At 43.0% G+C, this 25,454-nt stretch overlaps 1 protein-coding gene across 12 annotated transcripts in view; it reads left to right on the forward strand.

The window, feature by feature from the left end:
* Positions 1 to 25,454, forward strand: part of KCNMA1 (potassium calcium-activated channel subfamily M alpha 1) — a 916,342-nt gene that overhangs the window by 663,794 nt on the left and 227,094 nt on the right. For all 12 annotated transcript variants that reach the window (XM_049856148.1, XM_049856139.1, XM_049856140.1 and 9 more), the window contains one exon: positions 11,384 to 11,493. In XM_049856148.1, the coding sequence (XP_049712105.1) occupies positions 11,384 to 11,493 (110 nt within the window). The remainder of the gene's footprint in view (positions 1 to 11,383; positions 11,494 to 25,454) is intronic.

The following is a 25,454-nucleotide window of genomic DNA, read 5'->3' on the forward strand; positions in this document are numbered from 1 at the left end:
AGAAACATCTTCAGCATCACCATCACCCTCATCGTTATCCTTGTCTTCATCCTTATCATCCATTATTCAAAATGGTAGCTAACATTTATGGAATATCTACAAGGTGCACACTCAATGATTAAAGTTCAAAGGAAGCGCTCAGCAAACATTAGCTATTCCTATATGGTCGCTATGAGTCGGGATGGATTCTACAGCAACGAGTTTGGTTTGGTTTTGGTGTCATATCTTGGCGTCACAGGATGGTGCAAACAGTTAACATGCTCAGCTGTTAACTGAAAGGCTGGAGGTTTAAGGCCTAGTGATCTGCTTCTGAAAAATCAGCCACTGAGAACCCTGTGAAGAGCAGGTCTACTCTGAGACACATGGAGTCATCAAGAGCCAGAGTTGACTTGTTGGTCGGTGGTTTTCATGTTGTGTCTTAAGCACTTCACATACATCGCTCATTTCATCTGCCCAGTGACTCTAGGAGGTGGGTACTGTTATTGCTCTCATTTTACAGGTGAGGGGTTTGAGGCTTGGAGGATTTATGCACTGTGGTCCAGGGACCCATAGTGAGGCTGGGATTTGAACACAGAACCTGCATGTGCTTAGGTGCTTCGCTGTATTGCTGCTGCATTCAGTGAGCACTCAGGATCATGGACCCACCTTAAAAGGAAACTGCTAAGCCCAGCTAAATACCTCAGGAATTTATAGGACTGCCCATTTTCAATCTCTGAACCAAATGTCTTTTTGATGAGACTCAAAATACACTCTAGGAAGCCAGAGAGGGGAGTTTCTGAAGTAATTTCTAACTTCCTGTGAAAATATTCTCTAACTGGCAAGAGATTGTCTGGGTAACAATGAACACACAATAAAGTGGTGCCTCTGCCTTTGATACCTGGCTCACAAATAACCCATTTGGCTTCCCAATCACCCTGATACCTAAAACTAGCAGAATTTATGCTCACGGCTGGAATGGCTCTGTTCAGCCAGAAAGCAAAAGTTTATGGCTGGACCCTTTGCTCTGAAATGAAATCTAGTCTCTTTGGCTCAACTTTATTAGGCCATATTGTACAGCGATAGGAGACATAAGTATCCAGAATCTGCTGTCACTAAAATGGGGCTGAATTGGCGAGCGTTTTTGTCCTCACATTCAATGCTGTGTCCCTAAAATGGGAAAGTTGAGTAGAAATCAGGAATGCAAGTCAGGCCATTTTCTGAAACTTTATTTTTAATTGAATTAAGCATAGTCGTGTTATCGTTTTTGTACTGATATATCCCACATTGAATGGAGATTAAGCCCTCATTGGGGTCACTAGACCAATGGAGACAGACCAAGTAGACAAACCTGGACCCCTAAAATATTGTTTAGACTAATTGCCGCACCAAACCAAACACTTGGATATCTATCTTGTGCTTAATTATCTACAAGCTTTCTCTGTAGCTGGCTCCAGTGTTTAGCAGTACTTCATAGAAAGCATTCTCTTCTAACTCATTCATCTGTAATTTATGTCCTTTGGGTTACAGTTGATTCTTCTTAATCTCTGATTCTCGAAGGCATAATGGAGAATACTAGCTCCTTTTTCTTCACTGTCTGTGGGAATAGCTTCTTGCTACTCAAAATGTGGAGTGTCAGGTTGGTACAAATGGTTAATGTACTTGGCTACTAAGCAAAAGGAGGGAGGTTCAAGTCCACCTAGAAGTGCACTGGAAGAAAGGTCTGGCAATCTACTTCCAAAAACCTCAGCCATTGGAAACCATTTGGAGCACAGTTCTACACTGACAGCCACAGGGTTGCCATGACAACTGGTAACTCAAAGTGTAGTCCCCATATGAGCAACATTAGCTGGGGCACGTGTTAGAAATGGAGAATTTTAGACCCCATCCAAGAACTACAGAATCGGAAACAACATCTTACTAAGATCTCGGGGTCAATCATATGCACATTAAATTTTGGGAAGCTGTTGGGCAGCCACAGAAGACTTCTGATAAGTACGCCTTCAGTCACATCAACTGCTGAGAAATTACCCTGTGACTTAACAGAGGTGGATACAGTGGGATTCTTGATAATTGTCTAAAATCTTGAGAATTGTTCTTTTTCAAGGTATAGGCAATTCTGTAGTTGTATGTCTCATCAAAGGCAAGCTCATAGTTCCTGTGCTGAATGAAATGCTTTTTTTTCCTAACTTCTTTCTCTTCCCCCAGTTTAAAAACAAAAACAAACAAAAAAGACTGACAGTTACTCTTGGCTTTGATTTTAGAATCTAGGAGTAATGAAATCACCAAATAGAGTCTTTGCTGGAATTAGTTTCCTTTTGAATTCGTGTTTGACTTGACATTGGATCCAAGAAGGGAAGGAAAGAAGAAGCCAAAGAATGCCAGTGATGAGTCACACAAGGAAGACAGTGTAGGCATGAGACATGGAGGGAGAGGGTGCTTCTTCCCAAAGGGATGGAAGTACAACTCCCAGTTAGTAGGAAGAAGGACTCCAGTTAGATTGGTGGTAATACTCCAGTTCTTTACAGTTCCTTGTTTCAAATTCAAGACTCTGAGTTAATTAGGCTTAAAATTTAGAAAGCCATAAGCTACTTGCTAAGCAGCCCAAGATATTCTGTGATGACAAAATTTTCAAGAACTGTTACTCATAGTAGGCAGTTTTCTGGGAAGTTTAAAGATGGCTCCGTTATCCATACTCCCCATTAGCTCCCAAGAGTGCAAAATTCTTCAGCATTCAGAAGCAAAGATGTGTCCATATTATGACCCGACACTAAGTGCTGTGAGGCTATCAATACCTACCTATGATTAGATGCCTGGAAAAATTGTGCTTGTTCCTCTGTAGCTTTTTTGTTCCTCAGTTCAATTCCTGAAACATTCATTGAGCATCTCTTTTTTTGCTGTGTATTATTATTGTGCAGTGTGTTCTAGGAAATATAAAGTTAGGAACACAGCTCGTCCCTTAAGGAGCTTACAACACGGTAAGGGGGGAGGAGCACATTTACCAAATTCTCCTCATTGTCGCTGTCATCAGAGGTCGGAAGACTCAAGAGCTCTGATGGTAGCTAATGATGACTAATACGTACTGAGGGTTTACTGTACTCTAGATAGGGTCGCTATGAGTCGGAATTGACTCAACAGCAACAGGTTTGGTTTTTGGTATTTTACATACTGTTCTGGACTACCTAGGTGGTGCAGATGGCTACTGCACTCAGCTGCTCACCGAAAGGTTGGCGGTTCGAGTCCACCTAGAGACATCTTGAAAGAAAGGTCTGATAATCTACTTCCAAAAAATCAGCCACTAGAGTAGAGTTCTACTCTGACACATATGGGGTGGTCATGTGTAGGAATTGACATGGTAGCCACTGGTTTTTAGATAGTATTTTATGTCACCCATCTCATTCAGCCCTCACAACCCTCCCATAGATGGGCATGGTTGGTATTCCCACTGAGGCAGGCGAGAGCACACTGAGTTGGGGAGATAAGGAAAGGCCTCCCAGATAAGGTGGCATAGGATTTGAACTTTACAGGAAGGGTTGGATTTTGGCAACTGGAGATGGCCAAAGAAAGATTTATTTCTGACAGAAGGGCCAAGGGAAAGAAGGACACAAGGGTAGAGAAGTCAAGGAGAGTTTCTTTAGATTAGCATTTCCCAGCTCCTTGAAATAAAGGATTCTGTGGTTAACTACCCCTTAGAGATTTACAGTTCATATTAGCATATTAAACATTCTAAGGACTGTTGTGCTCAAAAATTCCACTTTAACTTTGTTCAGTCCAGTGCTTCCCAAATTTATTTCATCTGTTCAACAAATATTTATCGAGGTAGTCTGGTGTACCAAGCACCATTCCAGGCACTGGAGATTCTGAGCAAAATTCCTGTTTCCCCTATAACCTACATTCCAGATGGGGGGCACCATAGGACCCCTTCTCACACTCCTTTGTTCCAGGTAAAATCTGTTAGTAAGTCCTATGGAGCTTGCTTTGGGAAATCTTAGTTGGGAATAATTCTACTTTGCTGAAATTTAGGGGAAATAATGGGTGGGCAGTAAGTTTCCTAAGGGCCATGTTGTAGGCCAGCACAGCTCAAAAGGTGGCCCGGGAACTGGTGCTGTGAACCGTTTGTTACTAGTCCACAACGAGCAAGAACAGAAAATGAGAGTAAATGCTTAGAAATGTTGATAGGTTCGACAGGGTAATTTTAAGTTGGTTGCATCTAATGGTAAAGATTGTGCGCTGGTACTTTGCATATCTTATTTTTTTTATTTCATTTTTCAAGCTGTCATTCTATAAGAGAGTGAATGTTAGAAATAAAATGAAACGCCTGGTCCCTCACCTAGGTAGGCAGAGAATCACGATCCTGGAAGATCTTAATAAGCAGTTGCCATTGAGTTGACTCCAACTCACGGTGACCCCATGTGTGCCAGAGTAGAAGTGTACTCCATAGGGTTCTCAATGGCTGGCTTTTTGGAAGTAGACAGCCAGGCCTTTCTTTTGAGGCATATCTGGGTAGATGCAAACCTCCAACCTTTTGGTTAACAGCCGAGGTTGTTAACTATTTGTGCCACCCTAGAACATGCAGTCACCACAAGTTGGAATCTACTCAATGGCAACTGGAAGACCTGTGTGCTGGACTGAACCTTCCTCCCGAGGCGCACTTAGCAGGCATCTACTTGAACATATTGACTTTCTACTCATTCTACCCAAGTTAGAATTATTTCTAGTGATATTTTAAGAAACTTATCATTTGAAGCACAAATGAGGATGTTCTTAACTATTTGCAAGACTGTAAAACCAAACTCTGTTTGGGCAGGTAGTGAACAGGCAAGTCCTTGAGAAGGTCTGACATCTCTTATGCATAAACGCCTTGTTGGCATTGGAGAGAAGAGTGAGGAGAGGCTAGAAAGCCCTTCTACTTCGGAAGAAAAGTACCAATTTCCTGCCACGTAGGCAACAGTTTCTTAAATAATTTATAAATAATAATACTTTTTAGGAGTTGTCATACCACTCCTTCCCCTAACCCTTCCTTTAGCTTCAGTCCTCTTTGTCTCTTTAGGAATTACCTGGGCTGGGGGAATGGAATGATGAAAATGCCATGTTTTCTAACATTTCTGCACGTGGGAGGGTCTGTTAATCCCTCTCTGAACACCTCCCGTGGGCTGATTTTTTTTTGTTCCGTAATACCAAATGGAAGAAATCTCATTTGATAGTCTGTAGTGTACTTGTCTGGGAGTGAGAGATATGGCTTCAGTTCACCCCCAGATTAATCTTTGGAGTTGTTTATTTATTCGTTCAGTGCTAAAACTACCACTTACCTGGCATTCCGTCAAATCCCAAACAATTTGTTTTAATTGATATTTTCCTGAGGTTTTTGGAAAAATCTGAGATCTTTTCATCCTATGCGTACATTCCAGAAAATGTGATTTGAAATAGGCCATAACTGTGGAATGCCAAATTGTTATGGAGTCTGAAATCCAATGCTGGTCTCGGAAGGAGGGCAGACCTGCATCCACTTCCAAGAAGCACAGCATTGATATGCAGTTTGGCACAAAGAAGAAATACATTCCAGAAAGGTGCAAATCACCATTCGTTCCCTCTCTCCCCTGCACCCCTCTTTGGTTTCAACATTATCACCCATTCGCTCCACCCCAGAAAGCCGTGTAGTGAGACGTTCTCTGTTCTGGCACTCATGGGGACCTACGCGAGCAAGATTCAGGTGCTTTGTTATTGATTTTATGAGTTGCTTTTAGGATTTATAACTATATTGAAGAATGTGGAGGCTAGGAAGGGATGGTCAAGGAGATAGCCGTATTGCCCACTGATAAAAATTTGGGCAAGTTTGTTGACATTGAAGCACAGAGGGAAATGAAGGAGGAGAGAACAATCTAGGAGCCTAATGCCTTCCTAACACCCAGTTGTCTTTGACGCCGTTCTTCCTTCTAACAAATGGGAAGACACATCACATTTTTCCAGGTCAGAGAGCACCCTGTTGAGGAATGGGTATAAAGGACCCCACCCATTTTAGTAACCAGTCCACATACTCAACAGTGTAGAGCCTGTAAATGCTGATTCCACGTTTGTTCCTGTAGTCAAGGGCTTGACACGTTCTATGAGTGTTCTCTCTTTTTGTAGGAATAAATATGTTTTTATGGGATCTATGCTGCATCGGTCAGCTCACGTCATTAAGCTCTGTTTTAGATGGTCACATTATAGAAGACAGTGACAATTTCTTACGTGATGTATATGTACAAATATTCAGATATGGTTAATTCCTATTGAGAACTTTTATGAGTTAGAACTGTGGATCTTCGGAAGAAAAATATTAATTAAGAATCATTTTTTAACAGTAAATATAATAAATACCTGCCTCCACACTAACCCCCAGCTACCAGTTTTGGGCAGAATTAGGTGCAAGTGTGTGTATGTTACGACTCATCTCTTCTTATTGCAGCTATTAACACAGAGGTCATTGGTTTCTATGATTTCCTTTTCATTCCTGTCATTTTTGATGTGCATAATATAGCATGCATTTGGATTAAAACTGTATACTCATTTTCAATTAAATAAGGATTGGTATGTGATCATCTTTGAAATTATTTATATGTCTCTGGAGGTAGGGATGGACCTTTGCAAAATTATGTGGCCGTAATCAGCACATTTATTCAGATTCTTTATTGGAGCAGAAATCACTGTGGCTGTGACATACCCCAGCCAGGAGAGTTGAACGTTCACTGAGCTGTTAACATTGGAGAAACACACTTTCACTCTAATCAGGGGAAGCATAAAAAATAAAAGGTGTCGTTACTGACCCACCCTCAGTAACACATGCAGAATGTGGGATCAGGAAGGTGTCACATCCCCTGGAGCCAAGGCTGATGTTTCCGCTTGGAAGGTATATTTGATGGTGCAGCCATCTGCCCGTGGTTTGGTGTAAAAACATTTGATGGGGAGGTTGAACTAGACCGGCTGATAAATTTGATAATGAAGGGTAGACAAATAAGACCATGAGAGGTATAGACAAGATAAACCAATGGCTCAATTCCCTTTTCTCACTTAAGATTCTGTGATGAATAAGGACCCACAGTACATTGCCTACTTGGTTGTTAGGTGCTCTTCTAAAAAAGTTGGCGTTTGATGTGACAGCCAGAGGATGAATTGCCTCCTCAGGAAGTGCTTTGCCTTTGACTGATTGCTGAATGGCTGGAAAATTAATTTTTGGCACCTTTTCCTAAGTCATTTTGGTCCCATTCCTTCATTTTTCTGCTGGAAAGTGTGTATTCATGTTACAGTTAAAACTACATTGACAACGCAAATGTGGAGAGCAGCATGTACTATTTTGGGAAAGAAGGTATAGGCTGGGGTGGCTCCATTTTATATAACAGGAACGATGCCATTACACTCTGTGGAGAGACCTGAACTATTCTGTCAGCTGGACTCAAAACTAATATTACTCCTCACTGACCACACACAAAGTCATGTGCTCCAGGGTTTGAGATTTTAAGTCCTTGGCAAGCTTCTGTTCTGGTATTCCTCATTTAGGTACTTGCCATTAAACTTGTTGCCATCGAGTCAATTCCTACTCATGCCAGTCATATAGGACAGAGTAGAATTGCCCCACAGGGTTTCAAAGAGCAGCCAGTAGATTCAAACTACTGACCTTTTGCTTAGCAGCTGAGCTCTTAACCCACTGCACCACCATTTATACACTTATAAATTCTGCCTGCCCCCTAGTAGAGCTGCTTTCCTAGATGTCTGCCCTACCATCTCTACTAAAAAAAAACCCCATTGCTGTCGAGTCAATTCCAACTCATAGCAACCCTATAGGACCGAGTAGAAATGCCCCATAGGGTTTCCAAGGAGGGCCTGGTGGATTTGAACTGCTGACATTTTGGTTAGCAGCTGTAGCACTTAACCAGTACGCCATTGGAGCTTCCCTATCATCTCTAGCAAGGCAGATTATGGTGGGTGGTTAAGTGCATGGGCTCTAATCCTCTTCATACCACCAGTTGCCTTTGGGACCGTGAGTAGATTACTCTCTGAGCCTTAGTTTGGTCACCTGTAAAAGGGGGAATCCTAATAACAGTAACTCCTTCCATTCTTTCCAGATCTCTTTGTCCATATTCCCTGGGCTAAGCACATTTGTTTTTAACTCAGCACATTTTACACTGATTTTCCCTGTCCTAAGGATGTATTGCATGACTGCCTATAAAGGTAAAAGGAATGTGCGTTTCTGATTTTGTGTTTTCAAAGCAAGTCAAAGATGACATGCTCATGACTGTGGAAGGTAAACCTCGATAGAAGGTGATAATCTAAGCCCTTGGCTTGGCATGGAGGCTGAAGTTCTTTTCCTGAGTTTGTAATTCACTCTGATGTCAGAATGCTAGGGTCCTCTCCCTGCCTCTCCCGATGTGATTGGCCTATTTGTATGGTTGTTCTGATAGCACGGTTTGTCATTCTTGTCCTTAAAGATGAAGGGGGCTCAGTATTTGTTGCAAATCCTCTCTTCTTTTATGCTATACACGTGGGTTAGAAAAGATGATGGCATAATTAAATAAGCAAGTGTGTATGTGTGTGTGTGTATTGTTTTTATCAGAAATCTCAAAAACATCTTGACAATTTATATGGAAATAGTCTTAAAGATTTGGAAATCCTCAACAAAGAGCCATGACAATGGATTTAAACTCCTCAGAATTTATATAGTCAATCTAACACTACCATAGCTAACATTATAGATACCATCTGAGAATTTTCATGTGGATGGGGAAGAAACATTGTGTTTGCCAGGAACATTCTGTACATTTTTTCCAGTTATTTTACTTTCAGTCCTCCAGCATTTCAGATCACTGCGAGGGCAAGTTTGCAAGGAAAGAGATGTGGAAAAGTCAGTGTAAGTCAGATCTCTCTGGTGGTTTTTTCAGCAAAGAGGAAACATGGAAAGATAAATACCAGTTTAAAATAAGATTTAATCAGCAACTAGAACAGATCCTAAAATACAGAATATGCTCAATAAGTATTTGCCGAATGAATCAATGAAACAACCAGGTTTTGCTAAGTTAAAAACAAACAAGAATGTTATCCTACACAGAACCTGTTACCAGTTACTTCAAAAAGTTTAATGATAAAATTCGATCTAAAGAATGGCTTCATGAAGACTCAGAGGCATGAATAGAATAATCACATTAAAATCATAGTTATGAGGAATATTACCAGCAATCAATAGTAATTGAGATAAAGGCTCATCCTTTCATCATTTCTGAAAATCAGATATAATATTTAGATGTATAAGATAAACAACGCATTGTAAAAGGAATGTCTGTACTATTTAGTAGGCTGAATTCTTCCACTTGAAGCATGCCTTTTGCCCATTAAGCCCCACTGTCAGGATTTATAATTGGCAATACCTCACATAGTATTAAATCTGTTGCCAACCAGTCAATTCCAACTCATAGCAACCCTATAGAACAGAATAGAACTGCCCCATGGGGTTTCCAGTGAGTACCTGTGAATTTGAACTGCCAGCCTTTTGGTTAGCGGCTAAGTTCTTAACCACTGTGCCACCAGGGCTCCCCTTCACGTAGTATTACATGTTCTAGTAAAACAAATTATGTTAATATTGGTTCCAAAATACTCTGTATTTCAAATTCTTCATTAATGCAGCCTAGACTTTCTTCGAATATGTTAGCATTAGTGACCTTTACTGATGAAGTCAAGTATATCTTTCATTTAGAAAAAAAAGTAAAATCTTATGATTCTGGGAAATTAGGAAGCTTGTGTTCAACTAAACATAATTGCAGTTCAGTTTTAAAGTCATAGTTTAGCAAAAGAAATGGTTGACTAGCTTTTTTTTTAAAGACCCCCACTCTGGGGAAAATAATTTATAGATAAACAGACCATACCCAGCAGAACAGCATAGCTAATGTCTAACGTGTGGGAGTAAGTTAGAAGCTGCACAAACTGATGAGGACAGCGCACATACTCAAATGACCAAGACTGAGCAAAAAACAGACAATAATAACATACAGGCAGTGAAAATTCAGTTTATTTCTGAATTTTTCCTGGGTTTTGTATTCCAGGGTGTCATCAAGTTTGATATGCCCTTTCTCACTCTTCCCCCATTTCCTTCTAATTCAAGGATTTCCTTCCCCCCCAGTTAATGGCCTGACGGGCTGTAGGAGAGATGGCTTTTCCTATAAGATCAGCCCCAGAAATTGCACAGAGCCACTTCCTGTTGACTGAGAAGGTTCCTCTCATCTTCCTTCTTATCTAAACCTCCACTGGGAGGTAAACCTTTGGAGGCAGTAGCTTGGGGACTTATGAACCCAGAGGACACACACAGCCTGCCTTCCTTCAGGGAGTCCCATGAGATGCCCAAGTACCCAGACAGGCTCGGAGTTCTTGTTGTTACTCCCTTTATAATTTTTAAAGACTGATTCAAATACAAAATCCTTCTAGAAATCCCTAACATGAAGAGGGTTGCTGGGAAAACCAGCTGAACCTGTTAATTAGAAAATATAAAAGAAAATATACATATACATTTTAATGAAATTTGGAGTTAAGACTTCTCTGAGATTACATTTTGCTTTTTGTGGTGGTTTTTTTTTTTTCAAAAGTAGAAATAGATTTATTGTTTCATTTCAATATAGACATGTTCATTGCAAAAGCCTTCAGACAGTACAGAAGTCTATAGAAAAAAGTGCCATTCTACCACTCAGAGATAATAACTGTTAATGTTTTGATATAAAGCTTTTCAGATTTTTCAATGGCTTTATAAACATTCAGATAATTACATGTTTTTTTTTTTTTTAAATGGGATCAGGCAATACATGCTATTTTGTAATGTTCCTTTTTATGTAATTTCTATATAAATAGATACATATTTTCATCATGATTTTTAATTACTTCTCAGTATTCCATTGTATACATGTGCCGTTTGTGGTGAGCAATTAGGTTACTTTATAATTTTTAGTGAATAGAAAGGATGCTCTTGTACATATATTTTTGTGCACTTGTCTAATTGTTTCCTTTCTATGAATATTTAAAATGCAATTGCTGTGTACAAGAATATGTATTTTTACAAATTTTGATAACCATTGCAAATCGATCTCCAAAAAGCTGCATCAGTGAACCTGCCCACCAGTATTCTGTATGTGTGTCCATGTCTCCACACACTTGGAAATCATATGAGTTAAAAAAAAAAAAAAAATGAGATCCTTTAGAGGGGATGTAATTCCAGCCTATGAGTTTGGGGTCATAGCAAGCTTCCTGTGACGACCTGGCTGTGTTCCTGGTTGCTGAACAAGGTCATTATCACTTAACCAGGTCATTCATTTGTTTGCCAGATGGTGTAACACGAGTTTCATTTTGTAGCCTACGGTCGTATTTTAAACCCTCCTCCTGTGCTTTTCTCCCTTAGATTGAGGAAGACACGTGGCAGAAATATTACTTGGAAGGAGTCTCCAATGAAATGTACACAGAATATCTCTCCAGTGCCTTCGTGGGTCTGTCCTTCCCTACCGTTTGTGAGTAAGTGACCGTTAACTGTGTGCTCCTTGCCTCTCGGTGATACTTAACCCACCCCTGGCAGGAAACCACCCATATCTGCCCGGCACAGTTCAGACCCTCGACAGTTACCAAGGGTGTCCCGTTGTACTCAGCCATGATTTGTGAGCAAGAAGGCAGGTCATGACTTGGGCCTTGCCTAGGGAATTTCGGCTGGCCCCACTTCCTCCTCTAGGCCTGAGAATCTCAGACCTTGACCTGTCATTTGGACTGATGTATTAACTGCAGCTATCCTACATATCTTGAATTATGTTCCTGTGATACAGACACATTTAGGAAGGCAAGCATGAACCCACGTCTCTCTGATTTTACTGGGGCAAAACCAAATCTTGCCAGCCCCTTGATGAAAGGAATTTTAATCTCTCTTCCAATCAAGTCAGATCGCAAAGGGACATCAGAAAGCCACTGAGATGAAGCCATTCAAAGTACACCTGTAAAAAGTTGAACTAGCTAAAGTTATGTGATAGATGTACTTACAACAGCAAACAAACAAACAGATAAATAAAAAAGAGTAGCTGCTGAGAGCGCTCGCGTACAAACACCGCATGGGATTTGGTCCCTTGGTTTGGAGGTTTAGGGTTATGGTTTCATGGAACGTCCCAATTAATTGGCCTAATAACATGTTTAGTGCTTCTGTTCTACCTCCTGGTTCAGTGTGTAGCGCCCGTGGTCTTAAAGGCTTGCAAGTGGCCATCCAAGGTACAATAATTGGTCTGTATTTGCCTGGAACAACAGAGGAAGAAGGAGAATCAGGAGGAGGAGGAGGAAATGGAATGTGCAGCCAACTGCCTCTGTAAACAACTGCCTCCTTTGTCATGAGACTAGAAGAACTGGATGGTGCCTGGCTACCATTACTGAACATTTTGTTAAAAGATTCTATTGAAAGAATACTGATCAAAAGCGGGAAAATGTAGAACAGAATTTCAAATTTTCATAGAATCCCAATATTCCGGAGCCATGGAGGCTGGATATACTCCTAAAACTCTTGCCCTGAAATAAACTTTAAATGTTAAACAAAAAATATCCCCTTAAGTCATCTTAAAACTAAAAAATAATTTACCTTAACTAGTGAAGAATATCTGCCTTGAGCACTGTGTTGTTTTAAATCTATCTGGGATCCATTGACAATAGAAACTTGAAAAATTACATAGGAACCTTAGGGGACATTGAGCTTGTGTTAATGGGGGAGGAACAACTCAGAAAAGGAGGGTGAGAATGGTTACACACCTCAGAGAATGTAGTCAGTGTCACTGAGTTATACATGTATATTCTCAGCAACAACAGAAATAATTAAAAAAAAATACCCACAAAGTGCTTCCACGATTTTCTGAGGAAATGCTAAACCAATGTGCAGAAGGAAGCCTAGAAGAAAATCCTTAGCAATTTAGCCCTGACATGACCAAGGTCAATAGGCTCCCTTCTCTTTATGCTGGGTGAACAGGATGGTTCAGGACAAGGGACAGCCGCAGCCTGCCAGAGCCTCTGGAAGTAGGATAAGTGGTCATCTATGGGGTAGGACCTCAGCAGCCCCAGCTGTCCTGACTCCAAGAAAGTTCCACCATGAGATGTGGCAGGACCTCACACCCCTACTTAGAATCGCAGATGTTAGGTTTAAGCCAAACTGGGGCTTTGTCTTCAATTAAAAGACAAATTCCCTGGGACTGATGAAACATTAAACCTGATCAATTAACAGCTTAGCAAAAAGATTTGGTCAACTCAGTCCCACTGATAAGACACTAGGAAAAAACAGGGATCTGGGAGCTGTTGGGCTGAGAAAGAAAATTTGTTCTCTTGGGCTCCTGCGCGCTTCCAAGCCAAACCCACCTTCTGAAAAGGGAAGTCCAAAGGTGCTAAAACACAACTGAGCACCCGTTACGCTAAAGGAGAAGATAGTCCTGCCAGCCCTTGGGTTTCTCTCTGTCATAGCTGGTTCTGTAGGAGCCCAGAGGGGACGGTAGCGCTTGGTGCATCGGTTTCCCCGGAGACGCCTATCAGTGAGCACAGCAGGGGTACCCCATCAGTCCCTGGGCCCAAACCCTAAACCATCCAAAATGGTTTGGCTGTTTACTGAAATCTCTCACCCTGTCTCTAAGCAAAAGTTGAATGCTAAATGGACCAGAAAAGTGAATCAGTAATGGATTTGGAAAGAGTTATTTTCTGAAAATGGATGCTGTGTTGTAAATTCTCTCCATTTTTTCTTTGAGAGCTCTTTCTCTTTCTGCTATGGAAGTTAACCTTTCAGAGGCTCTGGGTTCTGGGACGCCAAGGTTGCCTTTGAGCTTGGCTTGTCTGGGAAAGAGACCCCAGGAGAATTCAGGACTTAGAGCAGAAGCTAGTTCTAGAAAAAGGCAATTGAGACCTCCATTGCCTAATGAGGGGGGGTCTGAGCATACACAACAAGCTACCAATGACTGGACGGGGTCTCAGCGTGGTGGGGTCATTAGCCAGAGTAGGGGCAATGTCCCCTTCCTTGGCTGTTGAGTTTCCCTGAGTTGACTGGCATTTATGTCTAACATGAGCGCTCCCTCAAAAATCCCCAGGCTCTTCTTGCTTTTTCACTGTCTCTCTTATTCTGCTCCTTGAAGCCATGTCAGTTCATTTTGAGTGTTAACTGGAAGGGTTTCTGGGTCGTATAAACGGTTAATGTGCTCACCTGCTAACCAGAAGGTTGGAGGTTCAAGTCCACCCAGAGGCATCTCAGAAGAAAGGCCTGGTATTCTACTTCCAAAAAATCAGCCGTCGAAAACCCCTTTGGAGCACAGTTCTACTATGATACACATGGGGGCGCTCTCTGAGATTTGGAGTTGGGACAGCAACTGTGATACTGCTCCCCCTAGAAGCTGCAACCGAACACCCACAGGGTACATTTGACTTAGATATCTACCCCACCCACCAAGCCCACTGCCGTGGATCCCGACTCATAGCGACCCTATAGGACAGAGTAGAACTGCCCCTTAGTGTTTCCAAGGCTGTAATCTTTATGGACGCAGACTGCCACATCCTTCTCCACAGAGCAGCTGGTGAGTTAGAACCGTTGGCCTATCGGTTAGCAGTTGAGTGCTTAGCCACTGCGCCACCAGGGCGCCTGATATTTACCCCACACAGGGCTTAATTTCTTAAAAATTAGTGGCCAATATTTCAAAACAGTGGTTCTTCAACATAAAACTAGATTTCTGGCCTCTCTCAAAAACCCGATGCAGCCACACTGGACCCACATTGCCCTAATTGGCTGGAACTGCTTTTTTTTTTTTTTTTTAGCGGCTATTTAAAGTTGAAGAAACCCTGGTGGTATAGTGGTCAAGTGCTATGGCTGCTAACCAAAGGGTCGGCAGTTCAAATCCACCAGGCGCTCCTTGGAAGCTCTATAGGACAGTTCTACTCTGTCCTGTAGGGTCACTATGAGTCGGAATCGAGTTGACGGCACTGGGTTTGTTTTTTTTTATTTTTTAATTAAAGATGAAGCACATACTTCCCCGTTTTCTGTATGGAAGGGGTTGTGTAGACCCTCTCCTCCCTGTTGTCTTGGTCAGGCCAAATTCCTCTTTACATCACAGGCCTGGTCCCATAGCCATGTGAGTTTGCCAGCCTGGCCCCTTGGATGGTGTGAAATGTGCCTGGCCTTCAGAGCTGTTTCAATGTCTGAGAGCTGGTGGCTGCTGTAGATATTTTCGTTAATGAATTTTCATGTGTAGAACACGTCCAGGGGAGGTGAAAGTCCCTCAGACCCTCCTTGTTGTCAGAGAATTTAGCACTTGTTCAGTACAGCCTGTGGACTACCGCCCCCCGACCCTGCAGATATTTTTGATGTGACTGAGAATGCGTTCGACCGAGTGCTGTTATTCGTTTAACACAACGATAGAGCAGAGGTGGAAATAATCAATGAAGAAAGGACATTTAATGAGATTTAGGAATATCCCAAAACATTGAGGCTCTCCTCAAGCATTTGATTATCTGGAGGCTTAATTATCTGTGTTTTCTACTTTAAATTAAAGAAAAGCCATAACTCAAAGTTACCAGCAGTTTAATGATAACACTCTGCAGTTCAGGTTAATTAAAGCGCAGCCGTAATTAGAGCCTAGTGTTGTATATCGCCGGGCTGGCGCCGATGTATTTCCATTATGGTAAGAATTGGCTATTCAATTTCAGGATGACATCAAGGATGCCAAAATATATTTTAAACTGGTTCACATAGAAGACCAAAGAATTGGGAAATATTCCAGGTATAATAAAGCACAGATAGCATATACAGATTTTTGGAGCAGTTTCTGTAATTATGCACTGCTGTAACACACAATACGCAGCAATGCCATCTTAAAGTGCAAGAAGAGATACATTTGCTCTTCCCTTGGGCTGGTGGGATGCTGCCTCGTGGGGTGGGAACTCCTCACAGGACAGCTCCGAGTTTGCTCAGAAGCTGGGAGTCGTCATTGTATGAAAAGATAAGGGGGCAGGAAAAATATGGTTGAAATTTGAGGTTGTTTCCTGGGAGAACGGAAGAGGGGAGGGAGAGGCAGGAGGAGCATAAAACACCCCAAGGTAGGCTATCTAAAAATTTCAAACCAGACAAATTTGTTCTCGTCCAGCATGAGGCTCCCAGCAGGCACGTCCCTTGGCTTCTCTACATCAGCCTTTTGGCTGCATCTTGTGAATTACCAGGTGGTGCAAAAGGTTTGCACTCAACTGCTAACCTAAAGGTTGGCAGGTTGAACCAACCCAGTGGTGCCACAGAAGAAGGGCCTGGCCTCTGCTTCTGTAAAGACTGCGGCCAAGTAAACTCACGGCGCAGCTCTACTCGGTAATACATGGGGTCTCCATGAGTTGGAAATCAATGGATTTCTTTTTCAGTTTTTTTTTTGGTAGCTTTGCTATTGTTCAAAAAACTGGCTTAGAGAAAATCCATATCATCTCTAAATCTTTCCAATATGTTTTCTCACTTAGTGTTCACAGCAGTCCTTTGAAGTTTGTATTAATATCAATATTCCTGTTTTGGAATCCCTGATGGTGTCGTGGTTGAAAGCTACAGCTGCTCACCAAAAGGATGGCAGTTAAAATCCACCAGGAGCTCTTCGGAAACTCTATGGGGCAGCTCTACTCTGTCCTATGGGGTTGATATGAGTCAGAATTGACTCAACGGCAATGGGTTTTTTTTTTTAATTCCTGTTTTATAAATGGGGAAGCTGAGGCTCAGAGAAGTTAGGTGCCCTTTACAAGTTACAGAACCAGAATTCAAACACTGGGGCCCTTGTGCTCTTTAGAGCTACTGGAGTGAGTGAAGTAGGTGAAGGCTGGCTAGGTAAAAATCTCCTGGAGCGTGTATTACATAGAGAGGTTTCTAGGCTCTATCTCAGGAGATTTTCATAGCTGGCAAGGCCTGAAAAATCGGCATTTTTTTTTTTTTACAAGCAAAGCAAGCATTCTGATTCCAAGTGCAGTGACTGGGAATCGCCACCTGGCCCCAGCCCTCCAACCACACTCGTTCCCCTTTCTGGGGCCAGTCGTTGGAAGGGTTCTCCGGGCTTTTAGCCGCATCATAGACTCATAGGTGGGCCACATCTTGCAAGGCCTTTGTGTGAGCTTCTTTCTCATCATTCCTTCCTGGCATTCGGTATTTGGCAATCTCCAAGGACGTAGGAATGAGTCTACACTCTGCCACCCTGGACACACCACTTACTGCCCCTCCCCACCATGCCTAATCCAAATCACTGTGTGGGAATACTGAAGTCCTTTAGTCCTCTGGGTCGGGTTTCCACTGGGGACTTCGAAGTGCTTTCAGGCTGGGGAGAATAAATAAACATTAATTGCAGTGAGGTAGAGGAAAGCAAGGACAGTTCAAGACACAGCCCTCAAAGGTGCCTCTTGGCCTTGCTGGAGATCATGGTGGGTATGCCTGTACCTTCTCAGGATGCTGAGAGAACTTTGCTTTAAAGACCGGCAGCTCCTGAGCATCGCCCCTTGGTTTGCGTACCTGGCTCCTTCCTCCATCCTGTCTGTGTGGCAATAAGACAAAAGAGGAAGAAGAGAGTGCTACCCATTGCTAGGGAAACGCCGTTTTCCCTCTCACACCCCTCTCCCTTGTGAATCGGCAGCCTTGTGAGGTGTAGGTGGTGAGTGTCAAACTTGAAGGAAATAAAGGCAGGGCCATGAGACCATTGTTGTTGTTAGGTGCCATCGAGTCCGTTCTGACTCATAGCGACCCTAAGTACAACAAAACAAAACACTGCCCGATTCTGCACCATCCTCACAATTGTTGCTATGCCAGAGCCCATTGTTGCAGCCACTGTGTCAATCCATCTCATCAGGGGTCTTACTCTTTTCTGCTGACCCTCTACCAGCATGATTTCCTTCTCCAGGGACTGATCCCTCCTGATAACATGTCCAAAGTATGTGAGACGTAGTCTTGCCATCCTTGCTTCTAAGGAGCATTCTAGTTGTACTTGTTCTAAGACAGATGTTTGTTCTTCTGAAAGACCATGGTATATTCAATATTCTTTGCCAACACCACAATTCAGAGGCATCAGTTCATGGTCACTGCTAATGGGTCCTGTTTTTGAGCAGCCTCCATGATAGGATACTGTGGGATGCCATGGTGTGAGCTATGGAGTCCCAAAGGCCTGGGTCAAACCTCCAGATGGGCCACTTACTGGACATAGCATTGGGGCAAGCTATTTGATTTCTGTAGACTTCCTTCCTTTGACAGTGACCAGCTGCCTGACCTTGGACCTGGCGCCTACCCTCAGTTTCCTCATCTCTAGAATAGGAATAGTACTACTTTTCTGTCAGTACCGATTAATGTCTATTTCCTCTCTCTCTACATTTCCTCTGTCCACCACCCTTTAACCTACCACATCGAACATAAATGCTAGCACAGAGAAAGAAAGAAAATGCTTTGCACTACTTCCAAGCTATGTTTGCTTTTACTCTTTCATGCATTCTCCCATCAATCAACCAGCTGTTTTGTAAACTTGGGATATTTGACTGACCCTTGTGCTAGGCACAGTGCCACCTCAGATATACGCACGTGGAGAAACTACTAACAGCACTTCCAAATGCCAAATAAAGGGCTCCGTTTCCATATGGTGGCTGCTTTCAGAGAGTTTGCAGTCTGGTTGAGGGAAATAGTAGCCATCCTCAGGAGGAGATAAGCATCCGCTGATAAGTGCTAGTTAAAACACACAGCTAGGTACAGAGGGTGAGAGTTACAGGGAGAGCACCCAGTTTGCCGGAGGTAACAGAGAAGGCTTCCTGGAGGAGGTGGCACCTAGGCTGTGCCTTGGAAGGAGGCTAGGATTCAGATAGAGGCCACAGAGAGAAAAGGATCTTCTAAGGGGCATGGAATCAGATATCTGAGGTTAAAGTATCCCACAAAACTCCCCCAACATCCAGATCTCTGAGGTTTTTCCAATGAGAATAAATTGGTTTCCCCATTATGTGGGAATAAACGGCAATTCAGATTTATTTTGACAAGCCATGTTTTAAGGGGGAAACATTGGTGGTCTATTTGCCATGAGAAACAGCCAACGTGAGGATGCTGTCCCCTGGATATACGTAGGAAAGTGAGGGCGGAGGGGAGAGGAGGGAGGTGGGGAAGGACGGAAGGAGGAAACCACCAGTTCGGCAGTTGGGCTGCCCAAAGAACACCGAGTTCCAGGTTCTGAGCTCACCGTGAGCGTATTAGGTATTCATCACTTGCAAAATAGAAAAGCTTAATTGTGTCAGGTTTTACAGCTCAGAGGGGATTAGGACAACAGACGAATTTAAAATACGGTGTGTCTCTCTGTCCCTCTGCAGCTGATACCAAAAAAAAAAACCAAACCCAGTGCCGTCGAGCCGATTCCGACTCACAGCGACCCTATAGGACAGGGTAGAACTGCCATAGAGTTTCCAAGGAGCGCCTGGCGGATTCAAACTGCCGACCCTTTGGTTAGCAGCCATAGCACTTCACCACTACGCCACCAGGGTTTCCCTGCAGCTGATAGAGCAGTTAAAATTCAGAGCTGATATGGCGTAGTTAATACCTGGGTACTCAGGTAACTCCGGTCAGATCTGCCGGGCTGTGCTGAAGGGCAGGATTTCTGGCCCCCAGGCCAGGTGTGAGTAGGGGTGCTTCTGTGCTGGTCTAAGACGGGGGGGCGGGGCCTTCTCCCTCTCCTCAACCCCCTGCAGTCAGAGTCCCTAAATATTCTGGAAACCACACTCTCCTGCTGTGCTGTTGTGCATAAAAAGATCTTTAAAATGAAGCTGCTTGAAGAAACTTAAAAATGAAATTGAAGACCACCCCAAGAAAGTTAGACCTCTTGTCCAGTGAAAACTAAAGCTAGTTTACCTGAGTTCTGCGAAATCATTAGTTCTTAGAGAAAGTCATCGGAACCTGAACATGGGGCAGAAAGGAACCGGGCAGACCTGATGGTTCCACAGTAGATTTCTTCAGTCTGGTGCAGAGACGAGCATTTAGCAGAATTCATGGAGATGCTCAGATCTCATCTTTAAAAAAATCTCTCTCCTCAAAGAACTGACCCTATTCACTGGATTATTTGAGGAGTGTCTTAGTTATCTAGTGCTGCTATAACAGAAATGCCATAAATGGATGACTGTGACAAACATATTTATTTTCACACAGTGTAGGAGACCAGAAAGCCTGGTGGCATAGTGGTTAAGTGCTATGGCTGCTAACCAAAAGGTCAGCTATTCGAATCCACCAGGTGCTCTTGGAAGCCCTGTGGGGCAGTTCTATCCTATCCTGTAGGGTCGCAATGAGTCAGAATCACCTCGACGGCAGTGGGTTTGGTTTTTTTTGGTTTAGGAGGCTAGAAGTCCGAATTCAGGGTGCGGGCTCTAGGGGGAGGCTTTCTCTCTCTGTCAGCTCTAGGATAAGGTCCTTGTCTCTTTAGCTTCTGTTTCCTGGTCCCTTGGAGATCTCCATGTGGCTTGGCATCAATCTTCCCCTGTCTCTGCTCGCTAACTTGCTTGTTTAATCTCTTTTATATCTCAAAAGAGATTGAAGATATACCAGACACTAATCCTGTCCCGTTAACATAACAAACACAGCCCGTTCCCAGATGGGATTGTGCCCACGGGCCTAGAGGCTGGGACTTACAGCCCATGCTTCTGGGGACACAGCTCAGTCCATAACAGGGAGTGTTGTCGTTAGGACAGAACATACGTGAGTGCAGGTGAGAAGAAAAGATCTGTGAGTATCTCTGCTGTGTTGCTGCTGTTCTTAGTTGCCATAGGGTCAGTTCTGACTCATGGCGACCGCAAGTGTTTAGAGTAGAACGGTACTCCATAGGGTTCTCAGAAGCAGATCTCCAGGCCTTGGTTCCAAGGTGCCTCTGAGTGGGTTTGAACTGCCAGCTTTTCGGTTAGTAGTCCAGTGCTTAGCCATTTGTGCTACCTAAAGCCTCCTACTTCAGCTGTCAGTCCAAACCAAGCTAAACCAAAGCTGTTACCATTGGATCGATTCTAACTGATAGAGACCCTATAGAACAGGGTAGAACTAGAACTACCCCATAGGGTTTCCAAGGCTGTAATCTTTACGGAAGCAGATTGTCACATCTTTCTCCTGTGGAGCTGCTAGTGCGTTTGAACCACCAACCTTTTGGTTAGCAGCCAAGCACTTAATCACTGCATCTCCAGGGTTGCTTATTTCTGGTATTGCGACCCAAACCCAAAACCCGTTGCTGTTGAGTGGATTCTGACCCATAGCGACCTGATAAGACAGAGTAGAACTGCCTGATAGGGTTTCCAAGGAGCAGCTGGTAGATTTGAGCTGCCTACCTTTTGGTTAACAGCTGAGCTCTTAACTACTTCGCCACCAGGGCTCCTCAGAGATCCAGAAAAACACACAAACAAACAAAAGTCTGGTTTCTATTGAGTTGGTTGTCATGGTGACCCTGTGTGTGTCAGAGTAGAACTGTGCTCCATAGGTTTTTTGTTGTTGCTGTCGAGAATATACACAGCAAAATATTACCAGTTCAGCAGTTTCTTTGTGTATAATTCAGTGACATTGATTATATTCTTCGAGTTGTGCAACCATTCTCACCCTCCTCTTCTGAGTTATTCCTCCCCCATTAACATAAACTCACTGCCCCCTGAGGTTCCTATCTATCAAGTTGCTGTTGTCAAAATTTGATCCCATGTAGATAGTTCTTAAAAGAGCGTAATGCTCAAGGCAGACTTTTTTACTAGTTAAACTAAACTGCTGTTTGGTTTTGAGGAGACTACAGGGGATATTTTTGGTTTAAGTTTTAAAGAGTATCTCAGGGCAATAGTTTCAGGGGTTCATCCAGCCTCCGTGGCTCCAGAAAGTCTAGAGTCCTTGAGAACCTGAAATTCTGTTTTACATCCCCCCCTTTTGATCAGGATTCTTCTACAGAATCTTTGATCAAAATGTTCGGTAGTGGAATCCTGGCTTCACCAATTCTTTTGTTCTTATGGCCAAGGAGGCACATTTCTAATGGCTGATTTTTTGGAAGTAGATGACCAGACCTTTCTTCTGAGCACTTTGTGTGGACTCAAGCATCTAACGTTTTTGTTACCAGCCAGACGTTAACAATTTGTGCCACCAAGACACTCCAGAAGGTGATCAATAATCTTTCACTTGCTGTTGAATAAGCCAGCAGCCGTTACTCCACTGAAATCCTTAGTCACAGGGCCAGTGGCAGTGGCACATCCAGAATTCTGTACGGGAGGGGATGGGTGGCAGTCCATTTGGAAATGGGTTGGATGCTGGGTACACATGACAAGCACAGTTTTTATTCTGTTTTACATTGATGACCAATAACAATAGCAAAGCTGTATAAAAATACGTTCATTCACACTTCAGGCGAATGCTAATTGTCCATATTAAAGAATGTAATTAATTTATTTTTAAATTCCGTTGTCTTAGGTGTGTTTGTATAAATACTGTGTGTGCGTGTGCACGTAAATTGCCCATCGTTTTAAAACAAATGTGTATCTTTTCATTTGAGCCTCTTGATCCTAAAGATCTGGTTTGCTAATGGGCAGTATTTACGTCACCATCTCTCTGATTACGCTGGTTGGCCTGATAGTCCCAGGGTCCCTCACGATAATGGAAGGAGGGCTGGCACTGTGGGGTGGAGATGAGCTTGCAAAGCATGATGAGAGCTGCTTCTCTGTTCTCAGACAGTGTTTGGGTCTGTCAGCCCCAAACCGCATCTTTGCCTACTCTTCCTGAACACAATACAAGGTGCAGACTCTCCCAAAGGTTTCCGTGCTTAATCCCCACCAGCAAGTAATCTTGGTAGTCAAGGGGGCTGACTTAATAGTAAGAACAATTTATTTCCCTCTGGGTAGGTAGAAACAGCTGGGCTCTAATTCTTAAGAGCCTTTGTTCGAGAACATCTGGGTGGAAACTACCGTGGTTAACAGATGATGCTGGCGGTAAAAAAAAAAAAAAAAAAAAAAAGAAGAAGAAGAATTTGTAATGTAGTTGCCAAATCTGGTAGACCTCTACTCAATCATTATCAAGAAAGCAATCTAACTTGTTGTTATAACGGTTTTATTGCAGGTTGCCGGTTTAAGACCTTTTTGTGACAAGTGGCATTTTTCTAAGGGAGGGGGGAAAGTCTTTTCTATTGCCCTGTAATTATTTTTGCAACTTCCTGCATTGGACATATTTAGATGTTTTATTTTAGAAACCAAGAATTAAATTCTTGTTAACTTATGGCCTATTTTATCCTATTTATCCCACAGTGAAGTCCTTATTGCTTCCTTCTTATACTCTTCCTCACCCTAACCCTGCTTCCTGATGCCGCCCTAGCCCTGTGTGCAGTAAAACACCATAGGCAGAATGACTGTAAGGATCGGATGGATAAAACCCATTTTGCTTTACAAAAAACAGTGGTATTGAATGATGCAAGTGTGTACCCCAGAACATCAATCTGGAGGCCTGTTCTTGAGAGTGAACCCCTTGTCGCAGGATCTGTGGAAGGTTTTAAGGTTAAATTGCTGTCTTAGGATTGGGCGTCTACCTTGGCATAGTGCGGGTTGAAGACGAAAATCAGATTCCCAGATCATATCATTACTCCCTTCTGTACCCCTCTTTTCCATTCTCTCTGGTTCTAGCAAAGAAGGCAAGTCAGGAAGCATCTTGTTTCATGAGTCTGTGCTCACTTCAAAAGGAACCCTGGTGGTGCAGTGGTTAAGCACTTGGCTGTTAACCAGAAGGTCAGCAGTTCTAACCCACCAGCCACCCTGTGGGAGAAAGATGTGGTAGTTGGCTTCCGTAAAGGTTACAGCCTTGGAAACCATATGGGGCAGTTCTACTTTGTCCTACCTATTAGGTTGCTATGAGTTGGAATTGACTCAATGGCAATGGGATTTTTTTTTTTTTATGTTCACTTCCAAGCCTTCTCTGCCTAGACATCCCTAGCTTACCACCTTATATCTTTTCCATCATTCCAACAACTCAGGAGTTTTAGCTTCCCTTTTATTCATACGTTTATCTATCAAGATTGAGAGCTTACTCTTTGCAAAATTCCAGAGGCAAGGCATGCTTCCTGCGTTACAGAAGTTCAGTCTGAAAGGAGAGAGGGACAAATAAATGAGTGACTACCGCACCGGCTCTCCCGTTCACTTGTCTTGGTCTGCTCTTTCCCATTGAACCCCCAACAGAGGTGGCCACCTCTGCTGCAGTCCTAAGCCCAGGACCCTGACATCGGCCCACTCTCTCTGGAGAACCTAACTAAAAAGTGTGAGTTGAATTCTCATAGCGGGAGCCATGGTTCTGGTCCAGAGGATTCCCATTAGAGCAAGGATTAAAAACTTAGATGTCTGTCCAGGGCAGGCAGTTAGCAATAAAAAGAGAATGGTGAGGAGGTCTGAGACAGTAGGGAGTGGTGGGGACTGTGGCACACTGGGATGCACACGTCCCATCCAGAGGGTGTCAGCTTTGCAGTGGCAGTCCTCTTACCCATACGGGAATGTGTGTCCTGTGTGGACATATCCAGTTTTTCAAGGAAATCCAAAAAGCTAGTTTTTATATTAAATCACCTGTGTGTATCTAATTCCAATTTTAAAAAAAACACCAGACTGGCCCCAAAGAATGTGCTTACATGTTGGGCTTGTGATGACTGCTCCATTTCCTCTGCTCTTATGAGAACCGTGTGTGCAGCACACTGATTCTAGAATCTTAGAATCTCCATTTCCGCTTTTAGTTTTTCTACATAAAAGAAGCTGGTTGACTGTGAGCAAGTCTCTTCCCCTTCTTTGGATCTCAGGTTATCATCTGTGTTAGAAAGGCAGGACCAGCCAATCCTAACAGGCCTAGGTGTGAAAATCTATGGTTATGATACCATTTGCATATATTAACTCTGTTTGTATCACTTAGTCCCCTCAATGCCCCTGCCCTGTTTCGGGTCAAAGGGCTTCCTAAAAAGAAGCTTCTGTAAGACAGTGTAAAATCACCTTTGACAGGTATGGATTTGAAGGCTATGAGATTATGGATTTAAAGCTGGAAGAGGACTCAGAGATCTGTTGGTCCACCGCTTACTGAGGAAACTGAGGCCCAGAGAGGTTGAGGAATGTGCACAAGGCCATGGCGATTTGATGGACTTTCCTGCATTAGCAAGCGCCTCTCTTCTTCTATCCCGTTGGTAAATGGTATTGTAGGAGCTAGCAAGACACAATTCACCATTACCATGGGAACCTGGGAGCTGTTACTCCCCTTCTCACCGGTGGGATCAGGCCCATTAAAGCAATTAAGATCCTTGATCCTATGTACCACTAGAGTCCCAAATTGGACTGGCCATTGCTCAGAGAATATCGGTAAATTAGTCTTTTTGTGCTCCACGCTGAGTTAAGACTAGCCTTTTCCTTGATCTTTTGGCGTTTAGCTATTATTTACATTAGAAAGCAGTTACTTAATCTGGTAATTTGGTTCAATAAACATTGCATAAGTTTTCTGA

This window comes from Elephas maximus, chromosome 16 (assembly GCF_024166365.1).
Source record: "Elephas maximus indicus isolate mEleMax1 chromosome 16, mEleMax1 primary haplotype, whole genome shotgun sequence".
NCBI classification, from domain to species: domain Eukaryota; kingdom Metazoa; phylum Chordata; class Mammalia; order Proboscidea; family Elephantidae; genus Elephas; species Elephas maximus.